At 37.1% G+C, this 21,648-nt stretch overlaps 1 protein-coding gene across 2 annotated transcripts in view; it reads right to left on the bottom strand.

Moving 5' to 3' along the window:
- Positions 1-21,648, bottom strand: part of AQR (aquarius intron-binding spliceosomal factor) — a 121,117-nt gene that overhangs the window by 72,935 nt on the left and 26,534 nt on the right. For both annotated transcript variants that reach the window (XM_003418728.4, XM_064292219.1), the window contains 7 exons: positions 17,279-17,355; positions 14,879-14,943; positions 13,582-13,698; positions 12,065-12,178; positions 10,024-10,127; positions 5,442-5,544; positions 2,616-2,736 (listed from right to left, as the gene is read on the bottom strand). In XM_003418728.4, coding sequence (XP_003418776.2) covers positions 2,616-2,736; positions 5,442-5,544; positions 10,024-10,127; positions 12,065-12,178; positions 13,582-13,698; positions 14,879-14,943; positions 17,279-17,355 — 701 coding nt within the window. The remainder of the gene's footprint in view (positions 1-2,615; positions 2,737-5,441; positions 5,545-10,023; positions 10,128-12,064; positions 12,179-13,581; positions 13,699-14,878; positions 14,944-17,278; positions 17,356-21,648) is intronic.

Below are 21,648 nucleotides of genomic sequence, written 5' to 3'. Positions count from 1 at the left end.
CATCAGTCAGAACAAGGTCAGAGGCCGACTGCAAACAGACTATCAATTGCTCATATGCAAGTTCAAGGTGAAGCTGAAGAAAATAAAGATAAGTCTGTGGGAGCCAAAACATGACCTTGATTATATCCCACCTGAATTTGGAGACCATCTCAAGAACAGATTTGACGCAGTGAACACTAATAGCCAAAGATCACAAGTCGTGGGATGACATCAAGGATATCATACATGAAGAAAGCAAAAGGTCATTAAAGACAGAAAAGAAAGAAAAGACCGAAATGGATGTCGGAAGAGACTCTGAAGCTTGCTCTTGAATGTAGAGTAGCAAAAGCAAAAGGATGAAATGATGAAGTAAAAGAACTGAACAGAATATTTCAAAGGGTGGCTCAAGGAGGCAAAGTACTATAATGAAATATGCAAAGACCTGGAATTAAAAAACCAAAAGGGAAGAACATGTTCAGCATTTCTCAAGCTGAAAGAATTGAAGAAAAAATTCAAGCCTCGAGTTGCAATATTGAAGGATCCTGGGGGAAAACACTGAACAACACAGGAAGCATCAAAACAGGATAGAAGGAATACAGGGTCACTGTACCAAAAAGAACTGGCTGACATTCAACCATTTCAGGAGGTAGTATATGATCAAGAACCAATAATACTGAAGGAAGAAGCCCAAGCTGTACTGATGGCGTTGGTGAAAAACTAGGTTCCAGGAATTGATGGAATATCAATTGAGATGTTTCAGCAAACGGATGCAAAGCTGGAAGTGCTCACTTGTCTGTGCCAAGAAATTTGGAAGACAGCTACCTGGCCGGCCAACTGAAGAGATTCATATTTCTGCCCATTCCAGAGAAGGGTGATCCAACAGAATGAGGAAATTATAGAACAACATCATTAGTATCACACGCAAGCAAAATTTTGCTGAAAATAATTCAAAAATTGTCACAACAGTGCATCAACATGGAACTACCAGAAATTCAAGCCAGATTCAGAAGAGGACATGGAACAAAGGGTATCATTGCTGATGTCAGGTGGATCTTGGCTGAAAGGAGAGAATACCAGAAAGATGTTTACCTGTGTTTTATTGACTATCCAAAGGCATTCGACTGTGTGGATCATAACAAATTATGGATAACATTGTGAACAATGGGAATTCCAGAACACTTAATGGTGCTTACAAGGAACCTGTACATAGACCGAGAGACGGTTGTTCAAACAGAACAAGGGGATACTGCATGGCTTAAAGTGAGGAAAGGTATGTGTCAGGGTTGTATTCTTTCACCATACCTATTCAATCTGTATGCTGAGCAAATAATCCGAGAAGCTGGACTATATGAAGAAGAAACGGAACATCAGGATTGGAGGAAGCCTCATTAACAACCTGTGTTATGCAGATGACACAATCTTGCTTGCTGAAAGTGAAGAGGACTTGAAGCACTTACGGACGAAGATCAAACCCACAGCCTTCCGTATGGATTACACCTCAATGCAGAGAAAACACAAATCTTCACAAATGGACCAATAAGTAACATTATGATAAACGGAGAAAAGACTGAGGTTGTCAAGGATTTCATTTTACTTGGATCCACAACCAACACCCATGGAAACAGCAGTCAAGAAATCAAAGGATGCACTGCATTGGGCAAATCTGCTGCAAAAGACCTCTTTAAATTATTAAAGAGCAAAGACGTCACTTTGAGGACTAAGGTGCACCTGACCCAAGTCATGGTATTTTCAATCGCCTCATATGTATGTGAAAGCTGGAAAATGAATAAGAAAGACTGAAGAAGAACTGATGCCTCTGAATTATGGTGTTGGTGATGGATACTGATACCATGGACTGCCAGAAGAGCGAACAAGTCTATCTTGGAAGAAGTACTGCCAGAGTCCCCCTTGGGATCAGGGATGGCAAGACTTTGTCTCAGGTACTTAGGAGGGACTAGTCCCTGGAGAAGGACATCATGCTTGGTAAGGTAGAGGGTCATTAAAAAAGAGAAAACCCTCAACAGGATGGCTCAACACAATGGCTGCAACAATGGGTTCAGACATAACAATGTGAGGATGGAGCAGGACAAGGCACTGTTTCGTTCTGTTGTACACAGGATTGCTATGAGTTAGAACCGAGTCAACAGCACCTAACAACAAGGTCAAAGAGTTAAGATGTCACATGTATATGGCCATAAATGTTTGCAGTTCGAACGAATTAGAAAAGTGAGAAAACAATGCATTAACCACTGTAAGAACGTAAAAAGATACGACATCTGCCTATCCTGAACTCTAGCACAGTTCTTGCAAAGTCAAAACAATTTTACTGGAATTATGGTTACAAGATGACTCTGAAGTACCAATTTTTCTTTTAAATAAATATACTAGAACATATACATGTTATGTCTTTAAAATAGTCACATTTCTTCCAATAATGATGTTGTTCAAAAGGTTTCCTGAAATGTCTTTTGAAACACGCCTTCAAAATGTGTCAAAATACACTTTCGCACTAAGCATGCATTCAATTATGAGGATGAGTGAAAAAGTCATTTAGAACCAAATCTGGTGAAATAAGTGGGTGAACAAGGTAGAAAATACCATTTTGGATCCAAAGTGTATCTGTTTTTGTACCATACCTTCCCCAGAATAGTATTCGGTCGGGACGATATTTTCATCCCATATAATTTTCTCTGTTGGATACAAAGGCATCTGGTTTAGCTGCTGAATCTGAGAAATTCGTCGTTCATGACGAGACACCTAAAAGAAAGAAAACAGGCACGTTTAGAAAGTGAGAAGCACCCTTTTCCAGTCAAAATAATTTATGGGGAAATTCACCTAAAGTATGGGATAAGAAGTTTCATGTCTTTCACAGTTAGTATAGCATTTGAAAAAGTTTTTTTTTCTTTTCCCATTTTCTCCATAAGTCAAAAATGAAAGAGTGAAAAGTGTGAGGGGCTTTGGAATCAGATAGACCTGAGTTCAAATCCCAGGTCCTCTAATTTAGGAGCTATGTGAAAACCTGGATAAGTTCCTTCAACCTCACCGAGCTTAGTTTCCTTTTCAGGAAAAATGATAAAATACCACTCACCTCTCAGGCTTCTCGTGAAAATGAAAGGGAATACTGTAAAATAGCGTCAACGCGCTTGGTACTTGCCAAGAGCTTAAAATCCTAAGTCCTGGGTTATAGTTTTCATTCTTTACTAACTAGCTATGAAATTTGGGAAGGGTCAATCTTTACTGGTCTCAGTCTTCTACTTGGTAAAATCAGAGTGTTGGCCTCAATGACCTCTATGTACTCTTCCATTGTTAATATCATAATAATCTATCTCAAATACAAAAAATAAGTTTGTTACCTAATCAACAGCTGCTAAAATAACAATATATTCAGGAAAAAGCATCACATTCTCTTCAGTAAAGATAGTATTTTAGGCAAGATGATGATGTGCTACCACCTCAATAATACGTATATTACAAATTTTTGATCACGGTTTGGGTATCAGAAGACTCCAAAGCCCTGAGGAAATCCTTGGAAAGGGCTGAAATGAAGGATAATGTAGCACTATAGATTTTTAAAGTTATTTTCTTTGGGTATAACTAAGGATGAAATTCTAGCTACAACATCTTAAAAGACACAGGATCAGCTTTACACTTAACCTTATTTTCCGCTACCAAAAGTCCTGAAAAAAATCCTCATTTCTTTTTATAGTAAGGATTTGCTATTAATCCCAATCTTCTGAGAGAAGATTTTACATTGTCAGAAAACACCACAAGGAATTTTTAGAAAGCACTTGTACTCTGAGACAATGAAAAATTTCCAAGGAGGAAGGCAAAGATGATGACCTAAGACAAACACTGCATGCAAGTAACTATATTGACGGAAAAGAATTTTCTGACTTGAATTAATTTTCAAACCCTTCCCAAGGACTTCTCTGCAAATGGTAGTCAAACACCTGTTGCTGGGCTTAAGAGACCTGCTACAAATAGTTTCCTGTCACTGCCCTCAAAATGAGCACACCATCTTCTTTCCTACAGCGAAGGAGCTCATTTTACCCCACGTACTAAAAGTATTAGCTTGGAAAACAAGTCACCAAACAGCGTGCCTAATATGGTCCCATCTGTGTCAGAAAAACATGCACACACTGGCACGCTGCGTGTTTTGCATAGGCACAAAACAATTTTTTGGAAACATACGAAAAAGCTAATCAACTTTATAGAAGCAGGAAACAATTAAAACAAGCTATCATTTTTCTTTTTCACTCCATTCCGACTCATGGCAACTAACAACAACATACTACTCAAATGGTCTGAACCCAAGAATACAATATTATACAGGAAAAGAAGGCAAGCTGCTAAACAAAGTATGATCCAATTCATGTTTAAAAAATACACACAAAACTGGATTCCTATATTGTGTGTATTTACACGTAAATGCACATAAAAAAGTTCTAGAAGAATGTAAATTTAGGCCTATACATTTCCATATTATTATTTAAAAAGTACTCACGTATTACTGGATTTTACGCAAATAATGCACACTATGTTTTTTTGCCAACCACACCATCCTCCCACTAGGTATTTTCGGAAGCACACTATGCTAATTTTTTATTACAACAACATGTAAAGAAAAAAAAAAAGGCACAGCAGTACTTACGGAAATACCTTACAGGGGAAGGGCACAGTTGGCAAACAAATGTAGAAGGTACATGTTATCTGTGTAAAAATACAGAACTTCTATAATTAAAGAAAACCATGATTTAAAAGACATCTGGAAGGACATGGATGGAAGTGTTACGTATGGGGGATAGAATTGGAGTCAAAAGGACAAGACTTCCACTTTTTAACCTTGTATACCTCAGTTACGGGTTTTCTTTATAAAATGCTATATTAAATTAAAAAACTGATACCAAAAAAGTATTAGTTTGGGAGTTAAGGCCTCTCATCTTCCAAAAGGACTGCGAAATCCCTTGGATTTCTTAAACTATGAAGTCAGTGATAACGTACTCTATTTCTAAATATCCCAGAGGTCTTTTAATGATAAAGATATGGCTCAACAGTCAAGGCACTGTATTTAAGCAATCACTTTTAAAACGAACATTTATATACATGAATTTATATGTACTGTGAGAGTGTGTGTCTGTGACTGCCTTAACACCAGGAACAGTGTCAGCCGGTGACATGTCCTCAATGTCCCGATCCAGCCCCTGACACAGAAGCTGTTAAAAAAACATTTGTTAATAGAATAAATTTGTGCCATTAAGCATTTTAAGAGGTGAAAGACTTAATAAAAGAAATTTAAGAGGTGAGAAAAACAATCTGACAAAACCAAATGATATAATTCCAAACGGGTGGGAATTCTCTAATCTTCAGTCCAGAGACTAACTGTACCAGACCTGTATCTTCAAGAATGACTCAAAAAGGAAGTAAAAAATCACATGCAAAACACAAAGAAAAATGATATTTACCAGCAATTCTAGAAGAAATTCTTTATCGAAAGCTGTGTCTTCATTTTTAGGAAGGGTTGGCAACAAGCAGAGGTATGATGCCACCTGGTGGAGTGTATTTGAACTGCAGAATAAAGAATATTTTCTTCTTAATTTACGTTACTTCACTTTTGAAACACGTAATTCTACAGGTAGCTTAAAAAGTTTTACCTAGAAAATATAATTCTGCAACATAGGCAGCAAATACAAAAAATCAGCAATGGAAGTTAAACCCTAATACAGGGTTCCCAAAGTGTCTTCTGCAAACCTCTGGTGGTCTCTCAGATTCCTTCAGGGAGTTGGCAAGAAAAACAATTTTTTTTTTAATAAATACTAAGACATTATCTGTTTGGCTTTTTTTCAATCACTGTCTTTACATATACACTGACAATGCAAATGGTTCGTAAAACTGCTGGCAACTTAGCAAGGATCAGGGCAGTGGCAACAACTGGTCCTACTAGTAGGTATAGCACTATTTCGATAAATAAAAATTTTCTCAAAATGTGTATGTCTTTCCATTTGAGGGGAGAAAAACGAGAACATCTGTGCTAATGGTAAAATTTGAACTTCCAAGTGAAAAATTAGAAGTTGGGAAGACTACCATGAGCTTGACGGCTTGCCAATAATTAAGTTTCCTCATCCCTAAAAACTCCTCTTTTATAATCAACTCCTCTGCCCATCCCAGCCCGTGGCAATCATGAATCTGTTTTCTGGCTCTGCAATTTAGCCCTTTCCAGAAAAGCAAATAAACAGAGCCATACATTACGTAGCCTTTTGACACTGTCTTCTTTCACTTAGCATAATGCCTTTGAGACTCACTCTTGTTGTTGGGTGTATCAGCAACTGGTTCCTTTGCATTGTTGGGCAGTATCCCATTATAAAGATGTATCACAGTTTGTTTAGTCAATTACCAGTTAAAGGATATTTGTGCTGTTTCCAGTTTTTCACAATTATGAATAAAGCCATTATTTACATTTTTGTAGATTTCTGTGTGAATATTACTTTTCATTTCTCCTGGTGTATCTGTAAGCAGAAATGCTGGGCTGCATAAAGTGCATGTCTAATTTTACAAGCAATTACCAAAATTTTCCAAAGTGGCTGTACCATTTTGAATTCCCACCAGCAATATATGCGTTCCAGTGGTTTCACATCCTTGTCAAGAGTCAATACTGTCTTTTTTTTTTAAAAAACAAATAAACAAGCAAACAATTCTAATGGTTATGTAGTGGTATCTCATTGTAGCTTTAATCTGCATTTCCCTAATAACTAATGATGTTAAGCATCTTTCGTGGGCTTATTGATATCTACCTATATTCTTTGGTGAAGTGTCTATTTGAATTTTTTGTCATTTTTTTTTTTTATTATTATTAAGTTCTGAGACTTCTGGATGTCGGTCCATTATCAGATATGTGCCTTACAAATATTTTCTTCCAGTCTATGACCTGTCTTTTCATTCTAAAAATGTCTTTCAAAGACCAGAAGGTTGTAATTTTTATAAAGTCTAATTTACCAATTTTTTTTTAAGGATTGTAGTTTGGTGTCCAAAGAAATCTTTGTATAACCCAAAATCACAAAGATCTTCCCCTATAGTTCCTTCTAGAAGTTTGAGCTTTGACATTTAGGTCTATGATACATTCTGAGTTAGTTTTTGTATCTTATTTGAGGGATGGATCAAGGCTCCTATTCTGCATATGGACGTCCCGTTGTTCTAGCACCACTGTTAAAAAGACTATACTTTTTCTATGAGTAGCCTTGGCGCCTTAGCTGAAATTCAACTAGCCATGTATGTGTGGCCTACTTCTAGACTCCCTATTCCCTTCCATTTATCTATGTGTTTATCCTTTTGTAAATATCATGTCTTATACTACAGCCTTACACTAAGTCTTGAAATCAGGTAATGCAAATCCTTCAACTTTGTTCTCTTTCAAAATGGTTTTGGCTGTCCTAGCTCCCTGTCTTTCCATATAAATGTTAACATAAGCTTGTCAACTTCTATAAAACATCCTGCTGGGGTTGGGACTGCATTATATCTATATAGATCAACTTGTGAAAAACTCACACCTTAACATTACTGAGTCCTCTCATCCACAAGCATGGGTTCTTTATTTTTAAAATCAACTCCTTTTAATTGTACAGAGTTCCCTGACATAGTTTCAGATTCCACAGTGAAACTAACTTTTAAGAAACTACCACTGTTGAGTTCTAGTAGAGTATCAAAGAAGAATATCCCGAACTAGTAGAAAAGTTTTTAAAATATGCTTGCTTCCCTTTTCCATCTACATATCCGTGTAAGAATGGGTTTTCTTCATTTATTTCAACCAAAACATCATCTCACACAACAAACTGAATCCAGAAGCAGATAAACAAAAAGCTGTCTTTAATTAAGCCAAACATAAAGAGATTTACAAAAATGTAAAGTAATGCCAATCTTTTCACTATGCTTTTTTTTTTTTTTTCATTTTGGAAAATATATTTTTCATTAACAACATGCATGCTAACATATACTGGATTCTTACTGATATTTTAGAATGTATTAATAAATACTTTAAAATGTTCTCAGTTTTAACTTCTAATATACTAAATATTGATATAATCCACATAAACAAAAGTTCTTTGGGATTCTCAGTAATTTTTAAGAATGTAAAAGCAAAAATACATTTCCCAGATAAATTATGTAACTAAATTAAATGTAAAAAAAAAAAAAACCTATGAAAATATTTTTATAACTTTATGGTACAGAAAGCCTCCCATATAAGGCACTTGTTATGGCTATAAAGAATACTGACACAGCTGAACAGCTGACTAAACAAAAACATATAACGTCCATAACAACAAAAAATACCATAAACAAAATTAAAGAGTTAAATGAGAAACAAGAACATATGTACAACACAAAACAGGATTACATTTTAAGAATATGTAAGGACTCGGTAAAAAAATCTAAAGAAGACAAGCAATGGAATACTAAATAAATAAAAAAAAAAATAGCAAGGGATATTAACAAGAAATTCACAGAAAGGCAAATGGCTGGAAAAAAAAAAAGAGAGAGAGGTTCAATTTCCCAAGTAAAATCAGAGAAAGCAAAGTAAAACAAATTTTTCATTGTTGCTGATGTTCTAGGATTAGTAAATTATTAAAGATTTACCTAGTGTTGGTAGGGGGAGAAATACCCTTCATACACTATTGGCCTAAGTGTAAATTTAGTAGAGCCTTTGCTAACCAAAAAGATCTGCAGTTCAAATCCACCAGCCACTCCTTGGAAAACCTATGGGGCAGTTCTACTCTGTCCTACAGGGTTGTTATGAGTTGGAATTGACTCGATGGCAGTGGATTTTTTTTGCTCTTATTTTCTGAAGGAAACTTAAAAAAATTTTATACACATATTTCCCTGACTCAGTTAATCTGCCCTTGGGAATCAAAACCAAAACTTTTTGCATAAAAATAAAAAGGACACTTGCTGCAGATCGTTTGCAATAGCAAAATATTTAAAAGCTAAAGATCCATCAACAGAAAGAATGATTAAAAAATAGCATGGGAGACCCATTCAATGGAATTCTAAACAGCTATTATTATAAAGAGTGAAGTAGATCTATTTGTTATGATTTAAAAAAAAAAAAACCCAAACCCATTGCCATCAAGTCGATTCCAACTCATTGCGACCCTACAGGACAGAGTAGAACTGCCCCAATAGGGTTTCCAAGGAGCGGCTGGTGGATTTGAACTGCCGAACTTCTGGTTAGCAGCCATAGCTCTTAACCACTGTGCCACCAGGACTCCATGAGTTATTAAATCTTTGTATCAAAATGAAAAACCAAACCAACCTCAGTTTGTTTCATTTTAAATGGCCAATGAACTAAACATAATTTCTCCTACCAGTTAAGGACAATAAAGAGATGATAGAGCATAATGGTGAATATTTAAGGCTCAGCAACCAGACCACCTACGTTTTAAGCCTGTCTCTGACATTTACTTCCTGTGTGACCTAGACAAATTACTTAACTATTCTGTCCCTCAGTTTCTTTATATGTAAAATGGTACCTACTCCTCACAAGAATGTTTTGAGGATTAAACTATTTACATACTTAGCAGAATGCCTATGATATAATAAACAAATGTTTACTGCTACTGTTTTTTAAAAACTGTATTAACAGATAGCTAAGTGCCAGAGAATATTACTGATTTCATAAATTATAAACATGCATAAGTGTTCTTAAGTCACACCTCTAATATCACATGTAAATAAACATTAACCGGTTTTTGCTGTGTTGTGTTTCGGACTGACAGGATTCCAGTTTTGTGTTCCATTCTAAAAAAATTTAAGATCTAGGAAAACTAAGTAAATCATAAAAAATATAAATTTTACAAAAAAGAAAAGATGGATAATTATAGTCAAGTGATGCAAAGATACCAAATTGCTAGAGAGAAGCTCTAATTCTAGACATGGTGCACCAACACTACCTAAAGTAGTGCAATTAATTATAAAAGTGATAAAAAGCAACAAAGAAAATTAAAATTCAGGAAATATGATACCAAAGAGAATAGTTTTCCTTTCACGTTGTCTTACCTAAGAGGTCCAAAACACTTGACCAAGGATTCCCGAGTATCTACTTCCGCCACATTTGAGAGGGCAAAATCATATAGTTCAGGAAAATGTGCAAAAGCAGCTCTCTAAAAAGAACAATAAAAATCTCAGCAATTAATATCTACATATTAATACAACCATCTACAATTGATATACTATACAATGGAAATATATATTTTTTTAATATTAATACTCTTTCCTTTCATATATGCTTCTCACATGTGACCACGACCTTATTCAGCCACAGGCATCCAGTATAATGGGAAAAAACAGAAAGTGTTCTAGAGCCCTGGTGATGTAGTGTTTAAGCGCGTGGCTGCTAACCAAAAGGTCAGCAGCTTGAACCCAGCAGCGGCTCCGTGGGAGAAAGATGTGGCAGTCTGCTTCCGTAAAGATTACAGCCTTGGAAACCCTATGAGGCAGTTCTACTCTGTCCTATAAGATCGCTCTGAGTCTGAATTAACTCGATGGCAATAAGTTTGGTTTTTGGTCTTGGTTCTAGCAGGAATATAAAACAAAGAGTCAATGTTCAGTTTTTTTACTTCAAAAACTGGATTTTGAATATACTTCAAAACAGCCCTGTCAGCCACCTTTATAGACAAGACAAAGAAAAAGAATATTAACAATAACAACAACAAAAAACCCACTTTATTACCAAGAACTGGCCTAACGAGACTAAGAGAAAGTTCTAAGGGAATCCCACTGGAAAGACAGCTTGGGGTGGTGGGGTGGCGGGGGGTTGGGTACCAAAAACATAGTGTGCTTGGGCCCTGTTTTTGTCTAGAACTCTGTGAAGAGAAGGACCTGACAGGGTAACACCCCCAACTAATAAGGGGTAAGCTGTGAAAAAATAGAAAAAAAAAAATAGAAATAGAAATAGAAATAGTAGTACCAGGGTGAGTTCATAAAGCTGACTAAGATAACATGCCTGGTCTTTTCTGATGTTCATGTGGCACTGAAAGGATCCAGAAGATTTCACATGTCCTGTGGTAGATGACATAGAAGGTAACCAAAGTTACGTGTGAACCTGCCATGGAATTACTACCAGTTGCCATAGTCAATTCCAACTTACGAGACTGCTACAGGCAATGACAAAATGACCTTGCAACCCAAGTCTGAAATTAGGCTGTCCAAGCCAGGGGATGAATAGGAGGAGACCTCAGGCTGACAGCACCAACGAGAACAAGGCTGGGTCCTCCCCAGCAGGGAAGATAGCCAGGGCAACCATCATATCTTGCCTGTGCCAAAAGAACGACCCACATGTCACATCAGCTGTGGTCACTTCAAGGGCAAAGGGAGAAGGACAAAAATACTAATTCTCAGAGAAAAGTAAGAAGAGCCATCCGAATCGGGATAGTATACAGATCACTCCTCTTCCAAAATCATGAGGCTACGTTAGTGTCACCATATACCCAGATGCCATTTGGAGAAAGAAGAAGGGAAGCAGAGACTCCTTGAGAAAGAGTGAAACTGATCATGAAAGGAAATTTAAATTTAAGTTTGACTGAGCCTGTACCCCAAAAAGACTCTTCTGAAGAGAAAGAGCTGGACTACCATAAAATGGCAAACAAAAGCTTCCTTCTGCCATTGGAAGAAACGGAGTTGAAGAGCAAGATGAAATCAGGAACAGAAAACAAAGGTACTTCTTTGGTATATGCGAATTATATCAGAAAATTTCAGCCCCATTACATGTGTGTTACTGCAAAATCTGCAAACTACATATACCTTGACGTATGTTGAAATAATCTTCCATAAAATAAAACTGACAGGAGAGCCAATATTTAAATGTACCAAATTCATCTAGTAACTAGTATTTCTGAGCATCAAATACCAATATATTGACTCTCAGGATTGAGACAATTTTTTTCATGAATTTGTCAGAATTAGCAACATTAAAAATAAAAAACAAGATAAAAATACCATGAAAATCAGTACCTTTTTTCTATCTGTACTATATATAATCTAAATTACAGTATGACCCAATCTTTCAGAGCATAAGCAAAGGCACTGTCCGTTCAATTACCTGTAGAGAAGTGATTCTATCATAGTGAATTGTGGTCATCTCATTCTCTGTCAGAGCATTTCCAGTCTGGTCATTAATTTCAAAGCCAGTGTAAAATTTAAGCATGTCCAAAAGCTGGAAGGATACATTTAAAATAATAAACTATAAGAACATAAGAACAAGAAAGCAGGAACAAACAGAATTTAATGTAAATAATAAACAAGTCCATACACCTTCTTAAAGGTGCTGAAAAGCTTTTGGGATGTAAATGTTGCAATAAGCATTTTAGAACATACCTGAAACATGTTTTATTAATGTAAAAATAAAGCATGTGCCTTAAAAATAAATTGTGAATAGTCTATTTCATGTGCATGGTCTCCTACAGAAAAGAGCTTAAACTGAAATCCCAATGCTTAGACATTAAGGATCAAATGAAAGGAAGCCAGGCATTTTCATGGGGGAAAAAAATCTACGTCACTACAGATTAATAAAACCATACACTAGAGGGAACCCTTGAGGTCTTTAACTTAGGCCACTTAGGAAAAGAATTTTCTGAATGAGGGTTCTGGAATTCGTAATAGTGACTACTCCTCTCTATGGGCTGCTTCTGTTAGGGAAAACAATTAAGGTGGGCAAAGCTAAGTTATTCATTGCTCTCATCAGCCTCCGCGGCCATCAGGCCCTTTTGCTGGCTTACTTCCTGCTGCTAATGACAATGGGGCTCTGCTTCCTCCTGGGGCGGCAGCATCACCCCTACAGCACCTACTGGCTGCATTCGCTTCACATCTTGGCTCATCGATTTTGTTCTAAATAATAGCAGATGAAATGTTAGGATTTTAATATATTTTGTATGTAGCAAATCACTGGATAGAAATTTTAAAATAGAAGAGGAATGCTCACAGACACAAGATAAAAGAATTTGTAAAGGATTAAGTACACACACATAAAATGCATATTTCTAATTATTATCTCATTGAAAGACAAGCATTAGAAGAATGCACGGAAGTATGGAAGACACGCAAACCATTAACACTTTGCCTTCCTATCGAAGGCAACAAACTGTATCTGCCTTCCTAGACTAGGCAACAGACATAGACATCCATGCTGTCATCAGCCTCTGTCACCATCATCTTACAAAAAGAGAGATGCACAGTAATGAGACACAATCCACTGAAAATTAATAGAGGAAATCATCTGTTATATTCCAGGTGTATGGGACACAACTTCTGCTTTATGGTTAATGACATAAGATATGTGAAGATGTGAGATTACATCCCCTAAATCATAATTTAGGCCAATAATAAAACCACATATATTTGACAAACCGTTATATAATTATTAGAGGCCACCTTTACAAGGATGTATTCATTTTGTATATTAAGATTTGACTTTAAACTTACTAATTAAAATTGACATTATTCAATTCAATACTTAGAAAGACTTAACTTTGCGTCGTGAGCTGGTACTCCCAGTTGTGTCGCAAAGAAATCAATTTAGAAAACAGAACAGTAAGTATGTTCAGATACACCAATGCTCACCTGGGAAAAAAGATGACCATCCTCTTCCCTATGAACAAGATAGGAAAGGTAACAGTGAACCAGAAGATGTGAGTCATCCAGGATGGTATTAAACCAGCGCCTTGTGGGAAGTAGGGCCTAGGGAAAAAAGCACCCAGCAGTAAGTTAAAATCATTTCTCTGCAGCTAGTTGGGAAGTCTACTGATAATTGAACTCAGTGGTGCTAATTGCATAAAAGTACCCTCTAACTTTCCAAGACACACTATGTACAAAGCAAGGGTTCTGGTTAAAGCTGTAAATAAACGCAGCAATATTTCTAGCTTTAAATACTGTAATGATGATAACAGAACTCAAGATAAAATTGGAAATAAAATTCAGCACTGAAAGGAATCTCACAGGTCATCTCAGCCACTAGCTTTTAAACAAAATCCTTCATGAAATCCCAATTGGTATCATGTACAGATTTAAAAGTGGAACTATTCTGGAAGAAAAGTGAGTGGGGGCCCTAAGTGGAGACTCCTTTCTTTCTCCTTCTCCCTTCCCCACCATAACACGCAATAAGGCAAAACTGAGAAATTCTGAGACTGTGACAAACACAGTTTGAAAAGCACTTGTCTAATCAAATGCCCTTATTGTAGAGATGAGGTTGCTGCACTCCTCAATGGTTATAAAGTAGTTACTGGCAGAGCTACAATCTGAATGAAGATCCCCCGGCTGACTGCTAGCTCGATATCCTAATACTCATTTCAGGAAATCACTCCACCTCTTCAGAAAAGGAACAGGAAGGATTTTCTTTGAATTTCTCACATTAAAAAGGGAAAGGAAGGAAATTAACTTAATCTGAACTACGCCAACTCTATATCTGAACTTTCCATTAAAGTCTGGCACCTAACGTATGAAATCCTCTTTTTAAAGACTTTTAATCTAAAAACAAAAAAAAATTGACAACAGCAACTATATTTCTATTCATCAAGAATATTAGGTACATTTAGAAAAGTGAGATTATTAGATAGTCATAATCCCATGGCATGGGCCACTATTACAAACTCTATGAAGAGGTATTAAAATATGATAGAAAATAAACTGTCATTGCACTAAAGAATATTTTCTTTTCTACAAACAGCAGTTCACACTGGATTGGACAGTCATCTGAAAATCTCAAGGGCCAATTACTCATGACTCCTTTTTCTAGGTGAGACCTTGAAACAGATACAAAGACCAGTTTGAGATGATAAAGAAATATATCAAATACAGTCATATGCTTAGTCTTAGCACCCTTAATGATTCTCTAACAGAAAAGTAACTGCAGATTTCTTACCTCTAGATCAATCATAAGTTCGATAAATCTTTCACAGTAATGAACTTTATCCATAGTGACGGGTTCTAGACACAGGAGAAAAACACGTCAGAATTGTCTTACTAAGCCATCTGGTGTGCTACATATGGAAACTGGCAGTTATTTTATTATTTAAACAAAGTCATCTGGGTCATATTCATCCTGATCCCACTATAATTCAGAGTAGGGCCCTCATACACCCTTATATTTAGCTCTACACGAGAGATTGATTAAAAACCCAGCTGGGGTCAGAAGCATATTTTAAAAATCAGGTTTGAAAAGCTATTTTTAAATTATTGATTAAAAAAAAATCCATACTTAATAGATTTTTTTTAAAACTTAACCCAGTGCCATGGAGTCGATTCCAACTCTTAGCAACCCTATAGGACAGAGTAGAACTGCCCCGTAGAGTTTCCAAGGAGCGCCTGGTGGGTTTAAACTGCTGACTTTAAAAACTTAGAGACATTGAAAACTGGAAAAGCAGTTTTATATCAGTTTTTGCTTTACCTTTCCTGTCTTCACATACCAAACCTCTAAAAGTTCTGTCATATGCCCAAATACATACATGTATGTGCACAAGTGTATAAACGCACATGCACACGCATCTTTAAAATGCATAGGGAAGGGCTGAAAAGACATACGCCAAACTAATTCCCACTGAATTTGTATTCCTTTGGACATTAAAGTGCCAGCGCTACATAGAGCAAAAAAATATTTTTTAAGATCATTGTCTTACTTTATGTTATTTCTGAGCTTTCCCTACTGTACTATTTTTAAAAACATTTATTTCTGTTTTTAAGTAATTATAACCTTGTGACATGACATACTTTCAGAGTGCAAGTTTTTTATTTCCTAATACCAGGAAATGGTCTACCATTTTACCAGCTAAAACCATCCTGCCAAGATTATTTTGATTAAAAAGGAGGTAATTGTAGGGTCCCTATTGCTGCTTAAGTCTAAGGACTTCCAACATAGACCAACACAGTGCCAGATCTACAGAACGTACCCAACGAATGCTTAAATAAATCCATTTATTTGTAGTATACTAGAAAACGAAAGGCTTCATGTGAATGTTTTCGTGACTAATATACGGAAATGTTAATTTGGAACCTCGACAGTTAACACATGCCCATACTCTAAAATAACAAACCACAGAATTTAATAATTGAAAAAGACCTTAGAGAACAGCCATTCTAGATGAGAATTTTCTAGGTGAGAAACTCAGAATCAGAGAAGGTGATTTGAGGAAGGTGTTGAGCTACTTAGTGTCTAGGTTAGAACTAGAATCCAAGTTTTCTTGGTCATGCAGCTGTTTAAACAAAAGAATTTAAAGGAGTAACTTGTTAATTAAATCCATTCAAACTAGCTCTCTGCTGTTATTTTTTCTCCTTGTTACTGCCAAAAGAAAATATTTTTGTCAAAACAAAACAAAAAAAAAGCAAATTCTGCATCCTGTATCTTTATTTATAGCTTGAGGAAATGACTGGCAATGACCTATTTAGAATTTGATGCTCAAGGTCTGAGCTCTGAGGCTGACAGAGTTTCATGTTTTCACGTTAGCTGGCCCTACCGGGCAGTATTATTCAGAGCTGACAACTTGTTATTCCAGTTTCAGACACAGATACAGCCTTGTCTTTTGCTTCTTAGGGGTGTGTCTGTGTGTTTTCCCCTTCTTCTGATGAAAGTCCTGACATCTCAGGTTATCCTGTGCAGACTTCCTTTATAACAACTAATCTGGACATAATGTTTTATAACCCCATAAAATGAAGCTACAATCTTTTTTAAAAATCAGCTTCCCATTTTCCAAGTACATACTCCATCTATTTTCACACCCTCTCTGAAGTGGCATATTTTATTCATCATCTTAAAAACCTAGCATATAATTTTATTTTTTCATCCATAAATGGGAGCCACGAAGGAGGAAAGTCGTTTCCATTTTACTTTCTGTATTTCTGATTTCATTCCATTTTGTACCTCATACAAAGAACAACCATCTTCTTCCCCTCCAAACAGTTACTTGATGTCACAAGGAACACTACTCAGCATCATACTGTAAACGCCATGGGGACAGGATCTGTGCTTGTTTTGCTCAGCATTGTATCCCAGCACCTCGTGCAGGGGCTGACTCTAGTCAGTAAGCTCAAAAAACATTTGCTAAATAAATGGACATTTTAATAACCAAGCCAATGCCTTTAAAATAACCCATCAAGGCAGTCACACACTCAGACTGGTAATATACTTAAAAAGCTAAGGGCACATACTTTGTAATTACAAGCGAAAAATCATCCAAAGAGCACTTTTTAGACTAGAGGTACAAGTAAACACGACAGGGGCATCTGAAGGGTAACTTCGTAAGTGAACTGAGTAGAGGAGGAAAGTTACCAGAAAGTGGGACTGATTTCAGCACAGAGATAAACTTCTGGATGAGCTGCGACAGAAATCTTCTTTCTTGATAGGCCCTAAAATCAGAGATAATGTATTACTTTTCAAAATAGTTATGTTGAAAGTATATTTTCAAATATTGAATGTGGCTTTCTTACACTGTCCAAATGTTCTACTTCTCTGTGAAACTGGAAACATTATTTGAACACACAGCTTCTTTGTATGTAAACACAGCACTACCGTAAGAAAAAACAGCCTCATTACTGGCCGAAAGAGCCAACTAAGAAAGCACTTTTTTCTCTTACTATAAAAGAGTTTTCCTTTGTGATTTCAGGGTTAGGACCAGAAAGGAGTTTAATTGCCCCCTCCTTTAACTTCTGTGGAGCCCTGGTGGCGCAGTAGGTAAGTGTCTGGCTGCTAACCAAAAGGTTAGCTCTTAGAATCCACCAGCTGCTCCTTGGAAACCCTACGGGGCAGTTCTACTCTGTCCTATAAGGTCACTATGAGTCAGAATCGATTCAACAGCAACAGGTTTTAACTTCTACAACTTCCTAAACTTTATCATGCTTTGGATATTTTATTTCCACTTCCAAGGGCCTGGCATATCCCAAAGCTTTTTCTTTTACTGTCTTTTGGTTTTACTTCCCTCTCTCCCAGAGGTTTATGAGAAAACCAAGGTTTAGAGGAAATAATTAGCTAGCCCTAAAGATATAAATCTACGTTGCAGCAAAATTAGTAAGAAATCAGAATTTTATTTTCAATGTGACGAAGAGCCCTCAAACTATTTTATCAACAGAGTGACATAAGCAGAGATTTACCTATTAAAAGATCTCTGTGGAAGCCGTTTAGGAGACAGATTTTTGCTGGGCAAGACTAGGAAGGGGTGAAAGGTAGTTTTCATACCCAGACAAAAGCTTGAACTAACACAGTGGCAGTGGGAGTGAAGAGATGGTAGAGGAAAATGGACAGTATTTAATGGATTTTAGTGAACTGCTGGATGTGGGGTTGACAGAAAACACCTAGTGTCTGGCTATGTGACTGGGTGTTAGTGGGATACTCACCCAGATGGGGAATGTAAGAGGGAGACTGGGTTTGGCAGTAGAGAGAATGAGTTCATTTTTGCCATGCCGCATCTAGCAAGAAGTGGAAGTTACGAGAAATGGAGCACATGTAACCTGTGTAGGTACACGTGCACACAGTAACCATAGCCATGAATATGGGTGAGGCTATTCAGTGAGGTTGCATAAACCATGAAAAGAGGACTGAAGACAAAAGAAGGTAAAACCTGGAGTTATGCTGGCTGATAATGAAAAAGGGAAGAACTGAAAAACTACAAGTCAGGGAAGATTTTTGGGAGTAAGGGAGTTACAGCTGGAAGGATAAGATGTTAGGGTCGGAGGCGGAATATGCATTTCATCAGTCCTTCCCTTTTTTAATTCCCAGCTTCAGTCTCATCTCTCTCATGATATCTTTCCAACCAAACGCCTCTTGGTTGGACAATCAAATGCTATGTTCTCAGGTCTGTTCTTCTTCACATCTTTGCAGCATCTGGCTACTCTTTGTTTTTGAAACCCTCTCTTTTCATTCTTCCTTCACTCTTTTCCACTGTGGTTCATTTACTTTTGCAACTGCTACTTTTCTTTTTCTTCGCCAGGTTCTTCTTTTTTAGCTTATATTTTAACTCTTCTTTTTCAGCTGTGACTCTTCCCTGAGGTTGAGTCCTTATTCCTTTGTTTTATCGTTCTTCATTCCCCCTCTCCCACATCCCCCTCAGCCCCTCAGTGATTTCATGTACTCCTCCAGCTTTAGCTGTTACCTCGATGTGATTTAATCGTAACTCTCTCTGGCCCTCCATTTGCAGTGCAATTGATTATATTTGTGTGGCCTTTCTAGTCATGGTCTTCTAATTCCCACCCAGGTGACTGGGCAGGAGAGAGACAGAGAGACAGAGACAGAGAGAAATAAAGACAGACAGAACAACCTGTAACCCTGAAGACGGTGAGAAGCATGGGCAGCAGAGACCTGGCTACACGAGACAGGCGGTGGGCTTCCCAGGCGACTGAGGAAGAAAGCAAGCTGAGTGCCTCTGGGGACAGGCCGAGGGCCAGGGAGAGGCGTGCCTGCAAGCATGGTCAGGAAGATGCTATCCTAATGGAATGATTGTATCCTGAGTGTTCCTGAGTCTAAAATGTAACTGGTACTTACCTAATAAAGCCCATAATCATGAGTACGGTCTATGAGTTCTGTGTGGCCACTGCAGTGAATTATCAAACCCAGCAGAAAAGTATACAGTGCTCTGTGAGGGATGGTTGGTGTCAGAATTAGTAAAGACGGCGGAAAAAGGAAGCTTTTCTGACCTCCACCTCATGGGAGTCAGCCTTGTGCTGTTGAACTTCGTTCTCTTCCCCCTTGTAGAGTTGGAGGAGGTCAGAAACTGCCCTCAAGCCATTTTACATCATTCCAGCCTTCAATATGTAATTCTTTGCTGCATACTTTCACTTGGTTGCACTGACATGAACTCAAATAAGGTTTAGCTAAATAAAGCTCATTGTTTTCTCCTGAAAACTACACACAGTAAAATCTGTTGATTTAAAAAAAAAAATTAAACTTGGTAGAAGTAACTAATCCATTTTTAAAAACCACCTTAATAAATAGCTTAAAAGCACATGATAAAAATGCAGTGATCTAAGATGAACAAAATGAATCTTTGTTATAAAATTTAGATCTAATTGGATTTGGGGTATAAAAGTCACCAAAGAAAACTCAAAAAAGTAGAGGCTAGAATTAGCAAAATTTGATTTGGATTAAAAAAAAAAGTTACCAACGAATCAGACCTTTGTTGTAAACATCATAAGGAAAATAATTTCAGTAATGAAATGTTAAATCAGCAATACAGAATTTATACTAAAAAATGCTTCCTAAATAAATATGCTTCAATGTTGAGTAACTTCTTTTAAAAAAAATCTAAATTCCTTGAGGTAAAAATGACAGCATCAAACGTTATGGACTTGAACAGAGCTACAGAAACGTTCTGGCTTACAGAAGATAAAGGAGGAGGGGAATCATACCATATAGCTTCAACCTTCCTTTGTAAATTCGATTTAAGAGAATTCAACAATTAACTGATCATCTATCATTTTCCAGACATTGTGTTAAATAGAGGTGATGAGAAGACCAGATACGGTCCCTATTTTCAAGCTGCTCTCAGTCTAATGGAAAGGCAACAAAAAATCACAAATCACCAGGGCAGAATACTGTAGTACAGATTTAGAAGGTACAATGGTCGAACAAAGGAAGGAGTAAGCAACGCAAGCTGAGAGTAAGGGAAAACTTACAGAGAAGATGCTTACTGGTACCCTGAAGAATGAAAAGAATTTGAAGAAATTCACCACGTAGGAGCGGAGAGAGAGACATTCATAAGGAGGGAAAGCACACGCAGTATCGAGACACAGGTTCAAAACAGCCCTGAGGCTTAGGAAGTTTATGAAGATTTCAGCTCCCAGCTATGTTCACTCTCCAATACTCTCAATAATTCTTGGTGGTTTCAGTATCCACATAAAACATCCATCCAACTCCTTGGCTTCTCAGTTCCTTGTCCTATTCTCTGCTAATGACCTTGTGTTCTACCCTACTCAGCCACTAACTTCTATTGGTTTTACCAAGATTTTACATTTACCAGGAATTATAAACTTTCCATAATCTCAGTTTTAAGTATCCCATATTCTGACTACCATTTCCTTAAGAAATCCAACAATGTACCTTCTATCACAATCCATGGAGTCAATCATCTTTTCCCTGTGCCTCACCTTCTCATGTCCTCATCTCCCTACTTACTAAGCTTAAAGTACAACAATCAAGTTTCACCACTTCCTTGCATTTATCCTCAACTCCCTTGACAGCTTTCGTCACGCTCACATGATTAAATCCCAAGCCCTATTAAATCCAACTTTCTATTTACTACAGGCCTATATCTACAGCTGAACATGGCTGGAGAAACACACACAAACATGCATATTAGCCTCATCTGAAATACCTGACCAACCTCAAATGATCCCTAAAGGCTGTACCAATCCAGCTATTTCTTTAGCCCACTCATTTTACCACTCTCCAGTCTATACCCTTCCTACTTTCCTCAAACCTCCAATACCATTTATCCCATTCTCACACTCAGCTGATGCCTTCACATCCTGTTGCACTGAGAAAACAGATGCAATCAGAATGAATTTCAACCAGTCCCTAGCATCCTATCATCCTACCCACCTGCATCTGTGCTCATCACTTCTGTTCCTAACAATGAATTACCCATGCTCCTAGCATAGGCCAATACTGTATTTGTGCATTTCTCACGGATTTCACTCCAGCAGTTCTCA

The sequence above is a fragment of the Loxodonta africana genome, chromosome 10 (genome assembly GCF_030014295.1).
Source record: "Loxodonta africana isolate mLoxAfr1 chromosome 10, mLoxAfr1.hap2, whole genome shotgun sequence".
Taxonomy (NCBI): domain Eukaryota; kingdom Metazoa; phylum Chordata; class Mammalia; order Proboscidea; family Elephantidae; genus Loxodonta; species Loxodonta africana.
The sequence above is the reverse complement of the archived record's forward strand: the minus strand, read 5'-3'. Positions and strand labels throughout refer to the sequence as shown.